The sequence below is a fragment of the Lycorma delicatula genome, chromosome 1, assembly GCF_047948215.1.
Source record: "Lycorma delicatula isolate Av1 chromosome 1, ASM4794821v1, whole genome shotgun sequence".
Taxonomy (NCBI): domain Eukaryota; kingdom Metazoa; phylum Arthropoda; class Insecta; order Hemiptera; family Fulgoridae; genus Lycorma; species Lycorma delicatula.
The window spans coordinates 114,921,177-114,943,090 of NC_134455.1; the positions used below are offsets into that span (position 1 = coordinate 114,921,177).

A 21,914-nucleotide genomic window follows, 5' to 3' on the forward strand; every position below is an offset into this window, starting at 1 on the left:
AACTGACAGAGCGGGCTGTGGCCAGCGATACTGGCCATCTGACCACAAAGGTTAATTGTTATATATGTTTGTACCCTTCTATAGTTTCACAGATATAACCAACTTTTGGGTTGTAACAGGTTTTTGATCTGGAAATAACATAGGTTATCTTAAATTGTCTTATCAAAAACGGAGGGGAGGGAGGTTACATTGGGGAATAAAATTAAAAAATTGCATTATTTCCAAATTTTAATGGAGGTATTCCATTATACAATAAAAAAGGAACATTTTTTACATCTTGTGATATTTTTTTTTGAAAAATTTATCTTTCTCTAGATGTAAATGAAAAAGTGCTTAGCAAAAGGAAGCAGGAATGCATTGCAGCTAGCACATGCATGTACACTAACATTCAAATTTCTATTTAAGTAGCCTGTTTCAAAAATAAAAATAATACCAGTATCGTATATAAATGATTAGTATCTTGAATGGTAATGTTATGGAACAACAAAAAAGCATCAAATAAAATAAGCATTAAAAAAAATCCATGACTCCTAATTGTACACATCTACCTAGAATAATTTTGAAAAACAAACAAAAAATAATTAAACAAGCTTTTCTTTCTTTTCTTATAGGCATTTTTCAGGATACAATAAGTGATGTAAAATGAAATATTACTTCTACATTTTATGTTGTAGTCCAGTACCTGTGTAGGCTATATGAAATGCTGACTTTAATGTCCTCCACCTTGTTAAGACTAAAAGGCACCTTAATACAACATAAAAGGTACAGGATGGGAGGAAAGTTCCTTTACACTAGATATGAAATTATTGGGATAGATGTAGCTTACCTTCTATGAATCTAAAATGTTTATGTGGGTTCCACCGTATTCAAAGCACAGCCGTATGCCCCTTCATGTCCAGTTCTTCATCCGCAACAGCATGTTCAAGGTAATCATTTCAAATGGTAACCAAGCAGCATCTTGGAGCTGCTCATTGTTAACTTATCTGCATTTTCGGATCTATTCTTTTACAAAACCCCAGAGTGCATTGTCAAGTGCAGTGAGGTCAAGGCTTCTTTCTCCCAAGACAATGGAGCTGGTAACTCTTCTGATCCACAAATGAGAACCAGTGATTCAGAAAAATTTCATTGAGACATCTGTGAACATTCAAAGCAAAAAGCACTGAAGCACTATCTTGCTGAAATGTATGTCAGCGATCCCTTTTGCTGTTAATTCTGAACGCAACCACTTCTCAGTCATTCTCAAATAACTGTCTTGATTTACTGCGTCATCAAAAAAATAAGGATCGAGGAAATGTTCAATAGTCATCCCAACTCAAATCATAACATGAGGCAGATGTTCGATTTCCTCAAAAAAGTGAGGATTGTCTTTCATCCAGAAAAAAACCATTTCACTTACAAGAGCTTTGATAAATCGCACGATTGTCTGAGAACATGATGTTGTTTTATCATTTGTTCTCTGATAGTGTTAAAGCAATAACTGACATGCATAAACATTTTGATCATTGTTACTTACCTAATTAACTGATGCTGGACGAAAACATTTAACTTTCAAGTCCTTCCACATATGGTCTTTCATTGTCAATGTTCTCCAATATTTTACCAGTGTATGAACATTTTTGGGCCCACACACAAGTCAACAAATGTTCTTCAATAGTGAATGCAGCACTCGTATCTGCCTTGATCGTTCCGTAGTCTACTTTGACTAAGATCATCCCACCATGAATGAACACACCAGACGATCCTCACCACAGCTTATCCTCCCTATCTTTTCCAGTTGCAGTGAGAATTGGCAGCAGTAGAGCTTGATAAAGTAAGTTTTATTACAGTGTAAAGTTACTTCCTGCCCATCCCATAGAAGTAATATTAAATTTCACATCACTGACTAACTATACCCTGAAAAAATGCCTGTAAGAGAAGAAAGAAAAACTTGTTTAACTAATTTTTTGTTTGTTTCTGATAATTATTCTAGGTAGATGTGAATAATTAATAATCGGGTTTTTTGTTTTTTAATAATTATGTTATTTCTCAATTTTATCAATTAATAAAATGAAACAGTCTGATCTTAATTTAAAAAAATGTTATAATTTTTTAACTCTTTCATAATGAATCTATTTATACATATATTATGCAAATAATTCATAACTTAAACTACCATATTAAATTCTAATTACATTAAAACATATTTAATTATAATTTGTCAAAATTGCTTTCTTTTTAAGAATTTTGAAATTTATTATGACGAATATGCAAATTTTGCTGTCCAATGCTAGAATGATGTAATATTTAAAATGTATTTTCCTTTGTTCTATTTGTCTATCATCCTGCTGTTCCTTTATCCTATCAATAGAACAAAGAATTATTGCCAACTGTTAGACTGTATTTTTATTATGTTTTTAATTAAATCATCTTCAAATGTTTGGCGGTTCATCATAATACACTTTTATTTAACTTGCTCTGTGCACTGTCGCATGGCAGAACGGTCAGAATTTTGTCAGACTACTTCCAAATGAGATAGAAGGTTAAAATTTTGCACCCATGCTTATTGCAAATGACATTGCATTGTGATAAAAAAATAATTCAAAACTAAAGAATATATTTTCATAGAAAATACGTTGTTTGCAAATAACAGAAATTCAAACAACTGCACATGTGTACAAAAGATTTCAACACAGAGTGCCAGTCATACGTGCTTTCTGCTACACAAAAAAATGAACAACCTATAATGGTGAAGGTGGGTTATATAAGGACCACTGTCAATTAAAATCAGTGAATCACTGCTCTTAGATTTATGCACAAATGTGTTTGAGTTGGTTATTCATTTTACTACAACATTATATTTCAGAAGAAATCCATCTACGATTGTATACAATTTTGTAGAGTTACATAATCATTTAAAATTGTTACATTTAATTAATGTATCAATAAATTAATACATTTAAAATGTATTAATCAATTAATACATTTCCCTAAGATTGTGTCCGAGAAGTTTCATAATAATACATTGTCTAATTGTGACAGTAGTGTTTCTTAGTCTAATTTACACTAAAAAGTATAAAATAAAAAAAAAAAAAAAAAACATTTTAATATGCTTTTATTTAACTAATGAAAAATTTACAAAAAGAGTATCAAAATGTCACTTTTTGCAAATTATTGAATTGATGTATAAATTATTTGGAAAAATTTTCCAATTCAAATATATTTAAAGATGCACCAAGAAAAGAAAAATAATTTCACTTTCATATTAAATCAAGAAGAATTGTTTATAATAAACTGTTTGATTAAATTCAAATAACATTTAATATTGAAAAAGATTTATAAATCTGTTTTCTATTCACATTAGAGAATGTACTTTTATGTGAATATTTATTTATAAGATCTCTCAGCTACATCTCTCAATCATAATAATGCATTTGAATGAATTTATTAATTAACAAAAATTCCTTTAAATTATATATCACCAATAATAAAAGTGTGGGCCTTCATTGTATTACATTATATTTTATAGTCATTTAATTAATAATTTACTATGTAATACAATGAAGGCCCACACTTTTATTATTGGTGATATATAATTTAAAGGAATTTTTGTTAATTAATAAATTCATTCAAATGCATTATTATGATTAAATATAGCTGAGAGATCTTATAAATAAATATTCACATAAAAGTACATTCTCTAATGTGAATATAAAACAGATTTATAAAGCATCATTATCAATATAGAATGTTATTTGAATTTAATCAGAGATTATTTTTTTTTTAAATAAATATATATTGTTGATTTAATATGCAAGGGAAATTATTTTTCTTTTTTTTCAGCACATCTTTAAATATATTTATATTTCAGAATCTTTCCAAACAATTTATATTTTAATTTAATAATTTCCAAATCATGAAATATTTTGGTGCGTTTTTGTAATTCTTCATTCATTCAATAAAAGTCTATTTAATTTTTTTTTTTTATTTTATATTTTTGTTTATATCTATAAATGCAATATTTCTCAAGGGTATTCAGTTTTTTATCATTATTACTAATTTTAAAAATCTCTAAATTATTTTTACAGTTTTCCATGTTTGCATTCTAAAGAATGGTCAGTTATATTAGATATATCTATTTTTTCTGTTTTTTTAAGTTATGAAATGTTTTGTAATTTTTTTTTAAAATGATTGTTGGTTTTACAAATATAAATATTTCATTCATTGCATTTAATTGTGTATATTCCACTTAAATCCTCTATTATTTTTATTTTTTAAATATTTTATAATGTGATATTTGATTTATACGCTTTTATATTTCATGTTTACAAAATTGCAATACAAAAGTAATTTGTCTTCAAAATTACTTTGAGTATGAGAAAAATTGTTATTCACACAGAAGACTTACCAATAGGATCACCTATATGTACCATTACATCTGAAATATTTACACAAAATTTTGAAAATTAAAATCGTTCATGTTATATTAAATATACACCAGATATTATCGTGGATAACATTTGTAGATGATATTTTAGTCATATAAATCCAACTCTGAATAATGAACATTTTAAATAAACTTAACAATTAGAATAACAATTTAAAATTTACATACAAAATAGAAAATAACCAGAAAAATACAGTTTTTAGTTACTGAAATCAAAATAAACAATATAGTAGAAACATCAGTTTATAGAAAACTCACAACAAAACATATTTTGAAGATATATTCTAAATATATTTAAACAAATTAATTTAAAGATATATAAAAAATATTTTAGGAGATTTACATTCTAATCACCTTGGGCACAAAAAAATTAAAAATTTGGCACAGTGTCAAAAACATGATATTTAGAGAGCTATTCATTAAAAAAACAGTAAAAATTAACTCAAAAACAAATAGATTAAATAAAACAAGTAGCAATGTTTAATGGTGTTGATGATAAAATTACAGTAAAAATTCATAAAAAAAAGCAGAATAAAAAATACTGTGATTATTATACAAAAATACAGCACCAGGAAAATAAAACTAAGATTAATAATAGCGTTTACCAAAAATACAATTGCACAAATGAAATAATAGAAAAAATTACTAACATATATTATAAAAATAAATATAAAAAATCATATAAACCAAATAATCACATTATAAAATATTTAAAAAAATAACAATAAAAATGATAAAGAGTATTTAAGAGGAATATACAAAATTAAATGCAACAAATGTAATAATAATATTTATATTAGTAAAACCAACAGATTATTTTTTAAAAATTTACTGAATATTACATAGCATACAAAAAAATAGGTGCTATTACTTACTGATAGCAAAAATAATGTAGAGATTTTGGAAGTTTGTAATAATGATAAAAAAAATTAATATACTCAAGAAATATTACATTTATAAATATAAACAAAAATATAAAATGATAAACCTAAACCACCAAATCACATTCGAACATGATGATTTAACCCGCCGTTGGTCGATCCTCTCCATAGTCACATGGGGGAGCACCCACGATATTTTATTGTTTTGACAAAAATAAAAAAATATATCAGTAAAATATTTGCATAGCTATATTTTTAAACATAAAAATTAATTTTTTTTAGGTTAGCTTATACTGTTAGGAATTTCATAAAGAAACATGATATATTAAAAATGCATACTACTTTAATTATTTCTCACTCTTGTTCCATTTCAGTGTTTCCACTGCAATATACACACTTTATTTTTGTGTGCACACCATAGTACTACATATTTTGCACATTAAGCTGTGGTGAACCTGTTTTTCTTTTTAGGGCAAAATTCACATTTGACTCCATCTCTATTCAAAACAGGCTGTGGTCTCTGATCTTCCAAGGTTCCATACCAAGGAATCTTTTAATGTTCAATCTTAAATAGTTCTGAAGACCGTTAGATTAGCTCTAGTGGGCTTATCAAGAGTAAGAATCTTCAGAAACTTTCTTCATGACAACTTTTCTCCATTGTTACAATTTAGAATAATTTGGGTGTTAATCCCATCAATGTTGAGCAGTGAAAAAAGGATATGAAGAAGCCATCGGAAACTTACTCTTGCTGTCGAATATTCTTGTTTCATGCCGTCAACTACATCAACCTCTCTCCCCCCCCCCCCTTTTGTGCAATTATAAAACATCACCACCGCAGGTTTCATGAGGTCACCAGTTCCTTTAAATTCATACATACACAAATCTATCATCATACATGCATTGTATCTGGTGAACTACCAGGTTTTTCTCGTTGGAAGAGTTTTATTTTTCTTCAGATATTATGGCTACTGTTTGTGCAGAAAAGAGGTTGATTGTGTCTTCATTTGACAGCTCTCAAATAATCATCATGTTGTGGTCCATGTGGATATTCTGAACTTGCATCTGTGTGTTGCAAGTTCATATTTTCAGTATAGAGATCCTGCTGATCGTCATCTTGAGGTCGGGGATCCTTTGATTCCCTGGTACTAGTCCAATCCTTGTTGGTGCATATGTGAATGCAAAGTCACGTTTGTGGCATAGTGGTTTCATCGATGATGGCAGTGAATTAGTAGAGGGCTTCTTAGCCCAGCCTAATCATCAGGTATTTAAAGTACCTGGGGAGTTGCCCACCTACACAGGTAATGTAGATGGGCAACAGTTGTTTGGAGGAGTGAACATCGATGTTACCGTTGGTAGGTATTTCCCTGCCAATGCTTGTAACTGGAAGGTAATTGATTGTTCAAGCGTTCATCTATTGATTCTTTATGAGATTGCTGATGGTTTGAGTGAGCGCTACCAATGTAATGTTCTGGTTCAGGAGTTTTGTTTTCTGCACAGGCATGCAGACTGGAAAAACTTTTTTTGATTTTCTTTCAGCCAGGCTTCGAGTTTTGGATCAAAGTCTGGAGGACCTGGCAGTAAGTCTGTCAGCGGTCTTTATTGACTCCACCAAAAATTCAATTCCCTGCAATTCTGGTCAAGAGAGACTTGCTCCATGGTGAAGCAGGGAATTGTCAGCTTTGAAACAGGCTGTCAGTCATTTGCAGAGAGCTTCTCAACATGAGGGTGATCCAGAATGGCAGGCAGTTCTTGTGTCTGAATACAGAGATCATAGATCTTGATATTTTCACAAAGTTCGGACAGCAAAGAGGGATTCCCGGTATTCTTTGTGCATGAGCAGGGGAACAAGGGTCCCTAGGAAGTCATCTATAGGGTACTGGGACACTAATGACATAAGGACGTTCTTCTGTCTGCCCTCTCAACCTGGTTTTGCGTAATTTTAGACGTATATGACATCTTATGCAAATTGATGATTTACTGCCTGAGAGTGAAGCTGGAAAAACTACATACCGTCTGCAGGTGGAGCACAAGGACTGCCCAGTATGCTGGAAGAAGGGTATTTTTAAATTATTGTTTAAAGGAGGCGACAAGGATCCCATTGTTACTTTGTTGTATAGGCCCGTGACATTGCTGGTTACTGGTAAGGTCTTTGAAAAGGTTCTGTACCTGCGTATAAATGAGAGGCTGATCTCACAAAGCTTATTGATGGAAAATCAGTATGGGTTTCATCCCAGAAAGAGTATCAAGGACGCCATACTCTGCATGATGAGTGTGATAAGAGCTAGTAAGAAGGAATATTTCCTGGACATCTCCAGTGCATTTAATAACCTGTGATGGCCTTCTGTCATTTATGATTATTTTACAAAAAAGACAATGCACTGATAGTAAACTGCGAGTAACCCCAAAGTTACTTCAGGCATCGGGATGTACTGCTCCGCGAGGGCAGGCAGTCCTCCCAGTGGGTGAATAACAATATTTCTTAGCAATCTACATTGATTTATGGCTGGTGCATGGATTTTCCAAACAGTTACTTTGTCACAACCTATTATAATCTTGTTCATGATTGGCTAAATCATTATCTTCCTCTGCAGATTGTTCACTTTTATTGTCATCATTTCATTTTGATAGTCACATAATCATTTTCAGAATCAAGAGTCAATACCTTTATTACCATCACTGGACATCTCTTCTTCTAACCACTTCACTATTTGCCAATTTTGGTACATGTTATCCCACCAGAAAAAGTAAAATATGACAACACTTAATTTACTCAAAGAACAAAAGTAACTAAAGACTGAAAAAGAGTAACATTGGTGGTCAATGGGTGAGTGCTGCGCTCACTGACATGCTCTAATGTTCAACTCAGAGGTACTGAATCGACTGAAGATTGATGTGGATTAATGCGTACATTATCATCCCCCTCCTTACATCCTAACTGACAGCTACTGAGGAGATGGGACAAATAGAAACAAAAAGTCAGGTTTTTACAACAAATCAATAATTAAAGTGAGTGCTGCACTCGCTCCTTGACCAACAGAGGTTTAAAAACATAATAAAAGTATAATGTAACAGTTGCAGTAATGACAATAGACACAACATTTTAAATATTCCATCATTCCAGTACTGGTCAGCAGAATTTGCGTATTCATCCATAATAAACTTAAAGATTTTCAAAAAAGTATTTTTGACAAATTAGCAAATTATAATTAAATATGTTTTAATGTAATTATAGAATTTAATAACAATTGAGGATTCGGACTCCTGCAAAAATCAATTCTTGGAATTAATACCTTACTATTTACTGTGTTTTGGTGGTTTCTATTATTTTCATTTATTATTATTTTGTATATTTTTTAACATTGAAATCTTGCTACTTAACCTTTTCAGGACTGGCATCCCACTTAGGCAACTGTAGTAAACTGTTCGCACAAACTAGTCACATAAACTCGTTTTAGAACTTTATCATTTGAGTACTATCATTATGTTAGCGCGACTAATATAGGTCTTTCACCAACATTTGCTGCACTTAAATGGCTTTAAAATGAAATATTTACATTATCGACAAATTGTAGCTAACAGCAGGAAATAGGAAGAATAAAATCATGTTACCAACGTTCTAAAACAAGGTTTTGTAAGTTTTGTTGAACTCTGTTAGTAAACATGGTCGATTCATGTCCAGGATTTATTTTTACTCGTTTAAGTTCTAATAACATCTGAAATTATTGAACATATACTGAATGATACAAACACATATTATACCCAAGCCTCTGAACCAACTGATCTTGCTTATTCAAATTTACAGTGATGGACACCAGCCAACATAGATTAACTTTATACATTTTTGAGTTTTGAGTTTGATCATGCTTATGCCAAGAAATAAGAAAAATTCTATAAAAGAGTGCTGGTCAACAGACAGGCTGTTGCATTCCCCAGTATTTTCTGAAATGATGGTTAGAGATTGATATTTGAACATTCTTAATATGCTGGATCAACCCACCCGGCTTCCATCTTTTCAAAATTCAAGAATTATTAGATAAATTGAAAAAAAAGTCTCAAATGTTGTTTGCCCTTTCAAAGTATAATAATTGACAACTCCTTAGTTTTGTTTAAAGAAAAGCCTAATTTTGTTTATAATAAAAATTATGTTTTAAAATTTATTTAAAATAAATAGTTTTAAATTTTATTTGAATTAAAATAATATTCATTCCTAGTGATTTTGATGTGATAAATCATATAGAGAATGACTACATAAAGAAGAGTAACTTTAATAAGTCTAGTCTGAGCATGAATTAGGATTTACATATTTATGTTACTCTCAAAAAGGTTAAACTACACATGCTCATGAAAACCAGAGTTTTTATGTATTTAAAAAATGTTAATACTTTTTCTTTTAACTCTCCTCATCTGAGAAGTCAGAATACTATTTATTTTAATATACCACTTTCCCATTAAATGAAAGTTACATTTGGGTTGCCTGAATTAACATTTCTTTTCAAGTTGTTCCTTTTTGGATTAAAATATTACTGAATGTATTGTAAAATAATAAGACAGATTTTGACAAAAGATGTAAGATCTGTATTTATTCAAATTGCCTTTTTTAACTCTTCTAGTGTTTTATTTTTTGCAACATCCCAAAAGAAAAAGGTTCATCATACTGTGATGTGACCCAGGTGATTTCTATTCTGTAGACCAATTGTTCAATCATTTTCTCTCTAAAGATTTTATCACTTACTACTGTGCCATACTGTTCTAAACTGCCATCATGCTGGAAGTGAAATTGATTTTCAGCTGTGGAATAGCTTCGATAGGCCAGCTAGCTATTTTATTAAGTACAATACACTCATATTTTTTCGGTTAAAGAAATGGAGTTGATGGACAGGTAAACTATAGTGAGTCTGCTTTAAATAAAGAATTTTAATGCATTACTCCAGGTTCCATGTTTCAATAGGCAGTGACTTGTAATCTTGTCTTGTGCATTTTAAGTAGGTATTTTAATGTTTAGCATAAAATACTGAAAATAATATTAGAAAAATTAGTACTAGTATTGGTTATACTTGTTACACTGGTAAGATAATAAAAAACTGAAAATCACTAGTACACCTTCGTATGAATACAGTAATTTTAATTTGCATTGCCTGAATTACGGTTTCTCTTTTGTTGCTAAATAAAATTTATTAAATTGTGTTGGAAAGGTATACACTTCTAAATCTTAATATGGAATTATATATGTTTGCTTTGAACTGTTGTTAGGTTTAGGTTGATAGAATTAAGAATGACATAACAAAACCTGCATAATCTTGACATTCTTAAATCACACTTGCAGTTAGCTTGGCGGTATAAGTTAAATTATTTTTATCTTGTTAATTCAGTATACCAAAATAGCATCTGTCATTTTCTTATGTCACTGTTTATACCAGTGTACTAAAAGTTTAGGCTTGATCTTGACATCGTAACTTATAACAGTCGTTCACCAGTGCACAAAAATAATATTATTTAGGCAATATTCATTAAAAAGAAAAATATTCAACCCCTTGTAGTACTTTGACAACTGGCCATTATGGAAAATAAGAAATAGCTTGAAAATTGTTTGAAAAAATTGTATCTTTTAAATATTACCTAACTATTACCATTCAAGACACCATTTTCATTTGATAATAAACATTACTTAATTAGAAATTATATTTAACTTGAATTATTCACTATTATTGTGCTAACATTTAGGCATGTACCTTATATAGAGGAATGAAGTCTATATGGTTTGGTGGGTCCCAGGTAAGGTGGTGCCCTTATAAAGTTTCTACAACATCTAGAGCACCTCAGAATATTATCCTGAAAATTGAAGAGTACAAAGAAAGATTTTTTTTAATTTATGCTTTTGTGGAACATGTTATTCTTAAGAGAAAGATGAAATAGCTGAATTGATGGATGAAAGAATGCCAAACCCTTGTCAAGGATCAAACCTGAGACTAGTTCAGTTGTTACTATGCCAACCACTTCCAACTGATAGATTAAAGCCAGTGGGAGTTCAGCCCAGAAGATAAAATCTGGTTTCCATAGATCATCAAAGTTAAACATTTCCATAGCATATTGTGGGAATTTATTGACGGTAAATGAACTTAGCAATTAACATCACTTAAAATTTATGGAAAACAACTGTATTCACTTAATGCTATCAGTTACTATTTTAGCATTGTCACAGTCACTAATCACATCCAATGATTGTTTTTGATCTCACATTCATTCTCACGTATTAATCTTGACCATTTTTTAGCTCATATTCTCACTTAAGATAGTTAAAAAATTTTAGGAGTAGAAATTAAATAATGAATTGTTTAAGAAAGATTTTTTTAATCTTTCTTTAAAGGATTTCCATTAAATATCCTTAGCGTTCCTATAAAATTACATATGTATATATTTTTACCAAAATGTAGAATTATTACAGAACAGTTACTAAAGCCAATAAATAAAAGCCATTAGTAAACAATTAGAAGTTCTCCCCTGTTATTACCTCATATTATTGATTGTTTTGTGTAGTTAATGGAGATTATGGGGAACCATCCATTATCCATCTTGAGAAAAACTGCTAGAGTAATAAGAATTCCAGTGAGGCAGATGTATCGCACATCTAATCATGCTGTCTAGATCATGTTTTTGTCTAACTGTATTAATTTGTTTGAAGCCCAGGTAATATTTATTCATTGTTCTGCACTGTTTTAATATTATGTAAATTTGATCAGATAATCTTTGGTAATTTTTGACTTCAACATTTAAAAGTGTTTTTTTTAAATGTAATATGTACCTATAACTTATTAACTTATAAAACAAGTTAATAAGTTATAGGTACAATAACTTATACATTTTTTTGTAATTGTTGTGTAGTGTTGAGGTACATGAAGACATTAAATATCATATAGTGTAATAATAAACTCAGGGCTGCTCACTCAAAAAAATCCAAGAAAAAAATGTTACATTATTTACAGCATAACTAAAATCAAAAGGTTATCCTGGTATGACTAGGAAAACCAGGATTTGAAAATTAATTAATAATTTTCTGGAAACTTGTTTGAGATTTTTTAAATATTTTTTTTTATATCATTGCTCTTTAATATCTCAGAATTATATAGTTTAAATGGTTTTTTTTTTTTTATTAAGTGATTAAGGATTATGTAACGTAAACATAATCTAGTTTTCAACATCCAATCTCTATGATCATTTGTGCACACCATTATTGCTGGTTTGTTATAAAATAATTTTAATTTTATTTTCTTGCAGCTTGACAATCTATTAGAGAAGAGGAAGCAGAGTCTTGATGCAGTTGTTGAATTCTGTATAGAAGACAGTTTGTTGATTAAACGAATAACAGGTCGTCTAATACATCCAGCGAGTGGTCGCTCATATCATGAAGAATTTCATCCACCAAAAAAACCAATGACTGATGATGTAAGAAATCACAAACTTAATTATCAATAATGGGATGATTTATTCTCTTGTGCAAAATAATATTACATACACAGTGTTTATATTCATTTTGCCTCTATTATTACTTTTAAATATTATGTCAATGATTTATAGGATCTGTCCACATTTGAATAACTTTGGATAGTTTTTAAATGTATAAGTATGTAATTAAAATAAAACACAATCTGATATATTTTTACATAAAAGAAGGATTATCTTAAATTACCTTTATAAATTTAGAACAAACAAAAACAATCCAAAACTGGCTGACAGTAGAGTTCAAAATGCACTTTAAGAATGTTTATCTAAATCAATAAAGTCATGAAAGAGGAATAAAAGTTTTTGTTTAGACCCTATACAGTTTTCATCTTCATTATTTTTTATACATTCTACATTATCCATTGATTCTAGAATCAATTATTAACAGTTAATCTTATGATAATGAGTAGTTTTTTACCCACAAGCACTTTCTAATATCTACTCTTTAAGCTTCATTTTTATTTTTTTAAATTCTTTTATTTCTTTTTTTGTTATGGGTTGGTTATTTATTTATTGATAAATTTGCCTTCTAATTTTTCCCTTAATTAGGTATATCCCAACTTCTTGATCCCAGTTATTAAGTTTCTTTTGGTTTTGTAGTCTATCTCATTCTTTCTTGTAAAAAAAAAAAAATATCCTGGCCTCAGTGGAAAATAGGGATGTAGTGTGCAACTGCTTACAGCTGCATAATACTGAAAACGTTTTTTTTCTAGACAAAACCAATTTTTTTTTTTCAACTGTTGAAAGTGCTGCTGCCGCATTTTAACAGTTGTATGTGCTGGAATGGGCTACCCATACATTTGCTTTATTTTGACATGCTTGTATGTTACATTATGGATCTGTGTTTCTGAATGCTTGGAAACTTCCACACCAGTATCTCATGATTGAGAGTTGAATTTTTCAGTGAATATTTTAAGGTATATATCTTATCTTTAGTTATATAGTGAAGGACAATGGTTCAATCATCATGTTTATAATAAACACACTTTTGAATAACTGTCCACTATTCCATAAAAACTAGTTCATACACCCCAGTTTATTTTGTTTTCTGTTTGTAATATATTGCTTTTTATAATTGCTGTTTGTAATATATTGCTTGTATATATAGCTTTACGTTGAAGTAATTAACATTTTACTTTACTCATAAATGAGGTACATGAAAATTGGTCTATCAAAATAATTTATGTGCATTAATCACTTTTTATATACCACCTCTGATTATTCAGTGCTGAGTATAAGGCAATTCAGAAGTTGAACTCCATACAGTTAACTAAACTACTTCTTGACATCAGAAGGAAATTCTTCAGTGCTGCAAAACATTTTTAATTAAAAATTATTTAAGTTTTTTTTTTTAAAAAAAGAGTTAATGACAGTTATTAAGAGCATTGGCAAGATAGTGTAGATCACTAATGTTGAATAAAATTTAGTTCTGTCTTGTATCAGCAGCAGTATACTAATGAATTTTCTTTAAATGAGTTTTTATTTTTTCTCAGTATCATTTTTATAATATTTCTCATTAAATTTACTTTATGATTATCAATATATTAAACATCTTTAACATATCTTCATGCTAATTTAAATCATTGAATTTTTGCTATTTAATAGCCTGCTTGAATGTTAAAACTCCTTTATTTAAATTTTATTATTATCGTGCAGTATTTTAATTTTGTACTTTACAGTGTGAAATTTTCTTACTATTTAATTAACAAATTTTAATTATCAGTAGATTATTGTATATTTCTGACAATATCAGCTGAACCATTGGTACAAGTGAAGTGTTTTGACAACTAAAGTAAAGAAGACTAATTCTTCCAGCAAATTGAAGAATGATAAAGCTTCCTGTATGTAAGGAGTAAAAGGTGAGTTAAGTACATTGTCTAAAGTTTTCTTTAAACAAGTAATTATAGAAATATTGTAAGTGATTTTAACATATTTTAAGTTAAAAAAATATTGGTCTTTTCCAAGAGCAAAAATAATAATTTAAACTAACTAGAATTTATAAATAATATTTTACATATTTTATTATGTTTGCTGCTTTTGATTTAGTATCTTGATCTTGAAATGTTAAAGCATCTCAATTTTATCTTTTTATTTTTCAAAACATAATTACTTTTGAAAATTCTCCTGCAATTCAGTTAAAGGTGGGAAGCTTTTTTTGCAATGGTGAATAGTGTGAAGAAGTAGTTAAAATTGTACAAAATTCTATTTTAATAATTTTAAATTTTAAAAACAGAATTTTACCCTTTTAAATAGAATACAAATCCAATTATAAAGAGCCAAATCTTCTTTAAAATAGCCCTTTCTCAGAATAGTTTAATTTGTATTCTTAAATAAAATTTCATATAAATTGAACTAACTTTGATATATAATAGTATTAGATATATAATTCGACTTTCATCTTATCTCTTACAGGTATGATAGATCCTCCAGAAAGAATTTTAGGCAATGTAAGTCTTAGAATACTATTTCTGTAATAATAAGGTACAACATATTTTGTAGCCTTGCATGTATGTTTTATCTTATGATATTAAAATAAAAATTATGAATTAAACCATGACAAGTGATATTCAGCATAAAATACAAAACAAATACTCTATTTAGGTAAGTATTTACCTTTGATGAAACTCCTAATAAAACAATTGCACAACTTTTTTTTTCATATTTATTTAACATGAATGTATACAAGCAATTCAGATTCTCCTTCAAGTACTAAAGAAGTTCATTTTGCAGCATTTGTAGTCTAAATAATTAACTATTTATTACCATTATTTCATTGCAATGCAAAACTTTTTTTGTCTTGAATAAACTAATAAATTACACTACATGAGGTTTTTTATCATATAAAAATATACACCACACAATCTTAACCTAATAGGTCATTGAAGGATAGGCTGTTTCAGTTCTTATAAAAAAAGAAATGAATGATTTGTGTATTATATTTTTTGCCAGCAACATTTTTGCCAAGTAACATGTTACAAATTACTGAATCACACCATGTCTGTGAAAAAAGTACCTAATTTTTATTACATTTTTCATATATGCCTTTTAGACTTCTATGTTGTTTACACAGTTTACAGTAAATAAAATTTCAGAAGATTATTCTCAGATTTTTTCTTTTCTTCTTTATCATATTAGCAAAATTTCATGTCATTATGTAACTTATGACTTAAATTATATTTTTATGACTTAACTTTTTGGTTAAGTCATAAAAAATTATTCTCAACTATGTATGTAATGCAGATTTCTATGTATCAGATTATTTCCAGTATCTTGGACATTTTCATTTCCTTTTTTGTTTTAATTTTACTAAATTTTATTGTTTTTTACTTGCATATGATAATCTATTATATTTTTTTACATTTTTTTCATATTTAGTCAATAAATAACAGAAGAATAGTGGAGAATATAAAAAAAAAGGTTGAGGAAAATATTATTTAAATTAATCACAGTGATATAATAGTAAAATTTGAACTTCTACTTATGGACTGTATTTATTCTACTATAAATATAACGTATTACAGTGTTAAAATCCTTTCTTAGTGCCCCTTTTTCTATATAAAGGAGGACATTATATTCTTAATAAAAATTGTCAGTTTTATCTTTACATTATAACAGCCTGAAATTTATTTTAATAGATTTTGGATTTATTACTTGATTTTCATGATGTTATAATTAGCTCCTGCTGTTATTCTTTTACAATATGTTATTATGAACATGCATTGTTTGACACATTTCAGAGTCTGAAAAAAGTGATCGTAACTTTAAAAAATTTTAAAACTATCAGTTTAAATTTTGAGTAAAAAAAAAATTATAGATAAAATATACCATCCATGTAACCCATAAAATGTTGATAAAAGCTATAAAAATATGTAGTTCATTTACATTTTTTTGTAAATATCACTTAACTGTAGTTATCTTGTACTGATAAGTTCTATTCTTTGTTAAAATTCTGTGATTCAAATCAATGCTATTTTGTGTAGTTTGATATATTTTTTTATAACTTTAAGAGGAAATTTCATTAAAACTATTGAGTTACCTTTTTTCTTGATTGTTTTTCAGAACTAAATTGAATGCTTCTACTGATATTTATTATTCACTGAATTGCAAAGACTGCATCTGCCATACTTGCTTACCAAACTTCCAAGAAGGAGGGTTACAAATATTGTTCACAATTCAACTTACTGCACATTCAAGGAAATATACCTCGTAAATGAAAAATGGCTAAAGTTGAGAAGTTTATTCAAATACAAGATGTCTAATTTTGATAATCTGTGACCGTACAGTATCTGTATAGATTGTGAAGAAAGTGGATATTCCATAAATTAGGAATCAGACTTAATTTTATATACAGTAGTTAAAAAATAAACTAAGAGTAAAAACTGTAAATAACAGAATAAAATGCAACAAAAGATAATTTATGAATTTTGATCATAAAAAAGTGAAATTATTCAATTTTTTTTTTTTAAATAACTATTCACTTTTTGTAGATATCCCTTTCGAACTTATTATTTTAGGATTTAGTGCATTAATTTAGATGAGATTCTGACTTAATACATTTTCAGTTATTTTTGAGAAAGATGGAAGCTGACTTTAAATCTGTAATTTTTTTTTATCATTGTGTCTATAATAATTTAATTTTGATTTTTTTTATTATTCTGAGACTGCTAACACTTTAAACACTAATGGGGCTTTTAGTTATTCCTTATAATATTATAAGAGCATGTGTATGCATTTCATCTGTATCAAAATATTTATTTTCTAAGACATTATTATTATGATTATTTACCTCACATCTTCTTTTATGTTGGTTATACATTATACTGTTATTTAAGATGCAAAACTTGCCAAGATTCAGCTGTAAATATATTAATACAGAATAGTTTTGTTCTGAGCTATCCTAAAAATGTAAACTTAATATTATTCATACTAAGATGTATTAGTTTATATGATTACTTTGTAAAAGAAAAACTCTTATGTATAAAAGAAATAAGCTCCAGTGATTTTTAACTAATATATTGAACGAACACTTCAAATTAAAAACATATTGTATGTAATATATGTGTCGTACTTTGTATATTACAAGTTTTAATATTGGTTCTGGTCTCGATAATAAAGTGGATTTACTTCTATTTAACTGCTTCTCCTAAAGCACTGTTCATATTTTTGTTGCTTATATGTAGCTGTTATCATTATAAAGAATAAAGTAAAAATACTGAGATCTATAAACAAAACATGTCATTCATTCAATTATCAAAAAAGTGAGTATTAAGTTTTAATAATTCACTATGTTAAATAATGAACATAGCACATCAAGTTTAATCTTAGCATGATTCTATTTTTTAATTGATAAGTTTAAAAACTTAACAGGTTGCTTCATAATAATGATAAAATCTTAAGTGGTTTTATTTTTGTTACACAGTCGCTTTTTTTAATCATTGTAATTTGATTTCATTTCTGAAATCTGTTTTCAACTAAAAGGTAATATTTTTTCAGTACATTTTCAACTATGCTTAAACTTACATCCTGGTAAAACATGGAAAAAAATACTTTGTCAAATTTAGCCACTTCCATAATTAATCAATTAAAAATTTACTTCTAATAATTTGAGAAATTCTGTCAAGGACAGCTCTTTCCAGCTGTATCTCTGGAACCCATAATGATTCTTTTTGTTTTTAAGAGAGTTAAACTTGAAGTTTAATGTGATTTCTAAATTCATCATTTTAAAATTGATTAACACTAACAGTACACTACACTAACAATTTTTATTTGATAGATATTAATTTCAATTTTTATTAATATTTCAGCCTATCATTTTTTAAATCAACTGTCTCAGTCATTTTACTTTTACATAAAACCTTAAGATCTCCCAACCGCCTTCATTAATTCTAGACTATTTTCTTTCAATATTTACTTGTAAGAAAATGTAATTAATTAAGCATGTAATTTGGATAAAAAATTAATTTAGTTCTTTTTTTTGTCCTGTGAAGACTATATCTGAGATTTATCATTACAGAAACCATTATTATCATTTGTTTGAAATGTATACACATTTTTTGTGATGTAACTTATATAATTAACATACTGGGGATTATTTATTTAGTGTTGAAGTTTTCTAGAGTGTGAGGTTGGTTTGTACATAATCATAAAAAGTCATTGCAAAGTTGACTAATTCTTTCAAAAATGAAGATTATCCAGTAAGTACAACTTTAACTGCAAGTAACATTTTGCCAACAAGATGTTATATATTTTCAGCTTATTACTTAAAGCACACTATTAAAACCTAAATGCAATATTTTTTACCACTGTAAGAAATATATCTGTTGAAACAACATCAAGGAAAGACTGATAATTTGTGTCAGAACCCCAGGGATTATCTGCAAAAGAATTAAAAGCTATTTACACTAGAAGTGTGGTCTGTCCAGCCCTGTAGAAAAATAAGTGGGATTGCTTAAAGCATATTTGAAACCAAAATCAAAAAATATTTTAATTTTAAACTTTAAATCACTTTTTAAAAATGAACCTGGATAATCAGTTTTATTATCTGGAAACCAAATAACTCATCCAATTTTAACTCTTAAACGTTTTTTTTAAATTTATTAGATAAACAATTTACAGGAGTCTTAGACAACCATAAACCTTAAGAAGGATAAGGTTGGAGGGTCTCACAATTTTTATGGGTGCCTTTGACTGAAGAGCAAACTAAACAGTCTAGAGAAATAATTTTCCAATCATATTGTGCTGAGTAATTTTGTTATAAAAACTTGATTCCGTTAATGTTTTCTAAAATTATTGTAATTGAAACATTAAGATGTAAGAATAATCTTTTAAGTTAATCTTGCCTCATTTTGTTAGTTTTTCTAATATTCTTTTGAATTTTCATGCTTGTTTATTGTTGAATAGTGTTTAAATTTTGACCTGTTTCAATAGGATTCAATTTAGACCATGTGTGTATACTATTATAAATTAGCTGAAACAACACTCATTCCCTGCAGATTCATGTCTCCTAGTTTTAATAGTATATAAGCTACAGTTTTGTAATTTCAAATAATTAGTGTATCTTAGCATCTTACACATATATGATTATTAAAGAATAATTAATTATTAACATATCTGTGTTTAACATGTGAGGTTGCAAATTGTATTTATTGCATATAATATTAGTTACTTTATTTTTTAGCATTACTTTAAAGTAATTAAAATGTTACCAACATGACTGAATTAATGTCTGAAAAGATGCAACTAGTAAAATTTTAAGTGAACATTTCCATCAGTGAATTTACAATTTATTCAAACTCATGCAAGAAGAGGATTAAAAAAATACATTTATACTGCTGCAACACTATGTGTATCTGTTCATCCTAAAACAAAGCAAACAATTGCGTAACTTTCAGCTAAATAGAATCATCACTTCTAATTCTGAATAAATACTGGAAAAATAAAAAACCGATCACAAACTTTGATAGTTTTGAAGTTTGTTCATTGATGAACAGTTAATTGTATGTAAAGAAAGATCTTATAGCCATTCATTAAATGGAAAAATTGGGTTGTAGTTAGAAAGAAAAATGTGCATGTTACACTAAAAAAAAATGTCGTTTTTTAAATGGAAGGAACTATGATAAACTGCAAAAGTTGGTAAGATGTGTTGATGTGAAAAAGCAATAGATACATTATTTTTAAAGTATGCAATGGTGAACAAGAGATGAAGGTATTCAACATTACATTTATTAAATAGCATCAAAAAAAAATTCCTCATTATCATTCATACTGATCGGGAAAGTTTTGTACTAAATGCATTAACTATATGAATAATAAAATTGAGAGGGACTCTGTAACCAAATGTACTATACCAAATATGTTTAGTGGCTTAAAATAAGTAATGAAATATTTGTTCCGTTATCCTTTTTTAAAAAATGTTAGATGAAAATTCCATTGTAGTTAATCAATAGTGCAGTTGAAATGCTTAAAAGTAATGAACCACCCAGTTGTTCACCCTTCAAAAAATTAAATAAAAAATTTTTGCTTTGATGGATATCTCTATGAATTTTTTCTGGCTGTTCTGTACATTTAGTCTCAAAATACTTCCTTTTTTTTGTATTTTCAGTTATATCGTTTAACTTTCTTCCTTTTCCATTTATTACCCTCTGCACTTCCTTTTAGAACTAAATTCATTAAATTAGTTTCTAATTTGGACGTATAATACAGTAGGTTGTTAGTTACTAAGAAAATTAAAGAAGTGTTTATAAATTAAGTTTTAGAATACATAATGTTTATTTTTGCCATATGTATGTATTTATAAGTAGGAATGTTCTACAAAAGATTGTATGTGTTATGTGTAATTCAATAAAAGTAATTTAATTTATAATATGGAAGTACTTCATACTACTGCTACACTCTATTTTTTATTGATGTCCTTTTTTTCAGTTTCTGTTTCAACTAAAACATTTTAAAAACTTCTATAACTTTGAAAAATATGGTAAGCAAATGATTATGTTTGCATCTCTATACATACTTTCATAAACACATATGTAAATGTTTGTTTTTATATGAACATAAATTATTTTAAAAAAATAGAGATAAGAACATTATTCATACATTAATTTCAAAAGATAAAACTTACAAGATTTTATAATACGTACAATAGGAATAGGGCCACATAAAAAGAAAACACAACCAAATACATTAAATTGTCCTTTTGATGCTAGACAGGAACTCCAGGAATCTACTTTTGGAAAAAGAGCTTTCCAAATATTAGCTATATAATCTCCCAAATATCAAGAATTATCTTACTTTCCTGTCCACATTTCCCATTGGGGAAATTGTTAATAAACTTTAATTATTACACATTAATGCCATAACTAATCCTTTATGTTCCAGCCAAAATTTATATAACTAATAAACTCATTCCTGAAATTTAAACATAAATTGATCCAAGCTGTTAAATTCTGATGGTTTTTCATGTATTATTAGTAAACACACTTATTTGTTTGGCACAGTAGTATGTATACACCAGAACTATTTGTGGAGGCTATTTTAACAAGGCTCTGCCCAGCCTGTCATCACATACTAGTAGTGTGTTATATCCATCTCTTATTATTGTTTTTCAGTGTTATCAA

The 21,914-nt window shown here is 28.2% G+C and overlaps 1 protein-coding gene across 1 annotated transcript in view; it reads left to right on the top strand.

Moving 5' to 3' along the window:
• The window catches only part of Ak2 (Adenylate kinase 2), an 87,875-nt gene that overhangs the window by 47,674 nt on the left and 18,287 nt on the right, over window positions 1–21,914 (top strand). Inside the window, exon 4 of the mRNA XM_075359583.1 lies at window positions 12,577–12,744. Within this exon, the coding sequence (XP_075215698.1) occupies window positions 12,577–12,744 (168 nt within the window). The remainder of the gene's footprint in view (window positions 1–12,576; window positions 12,745–21,914) is intronic.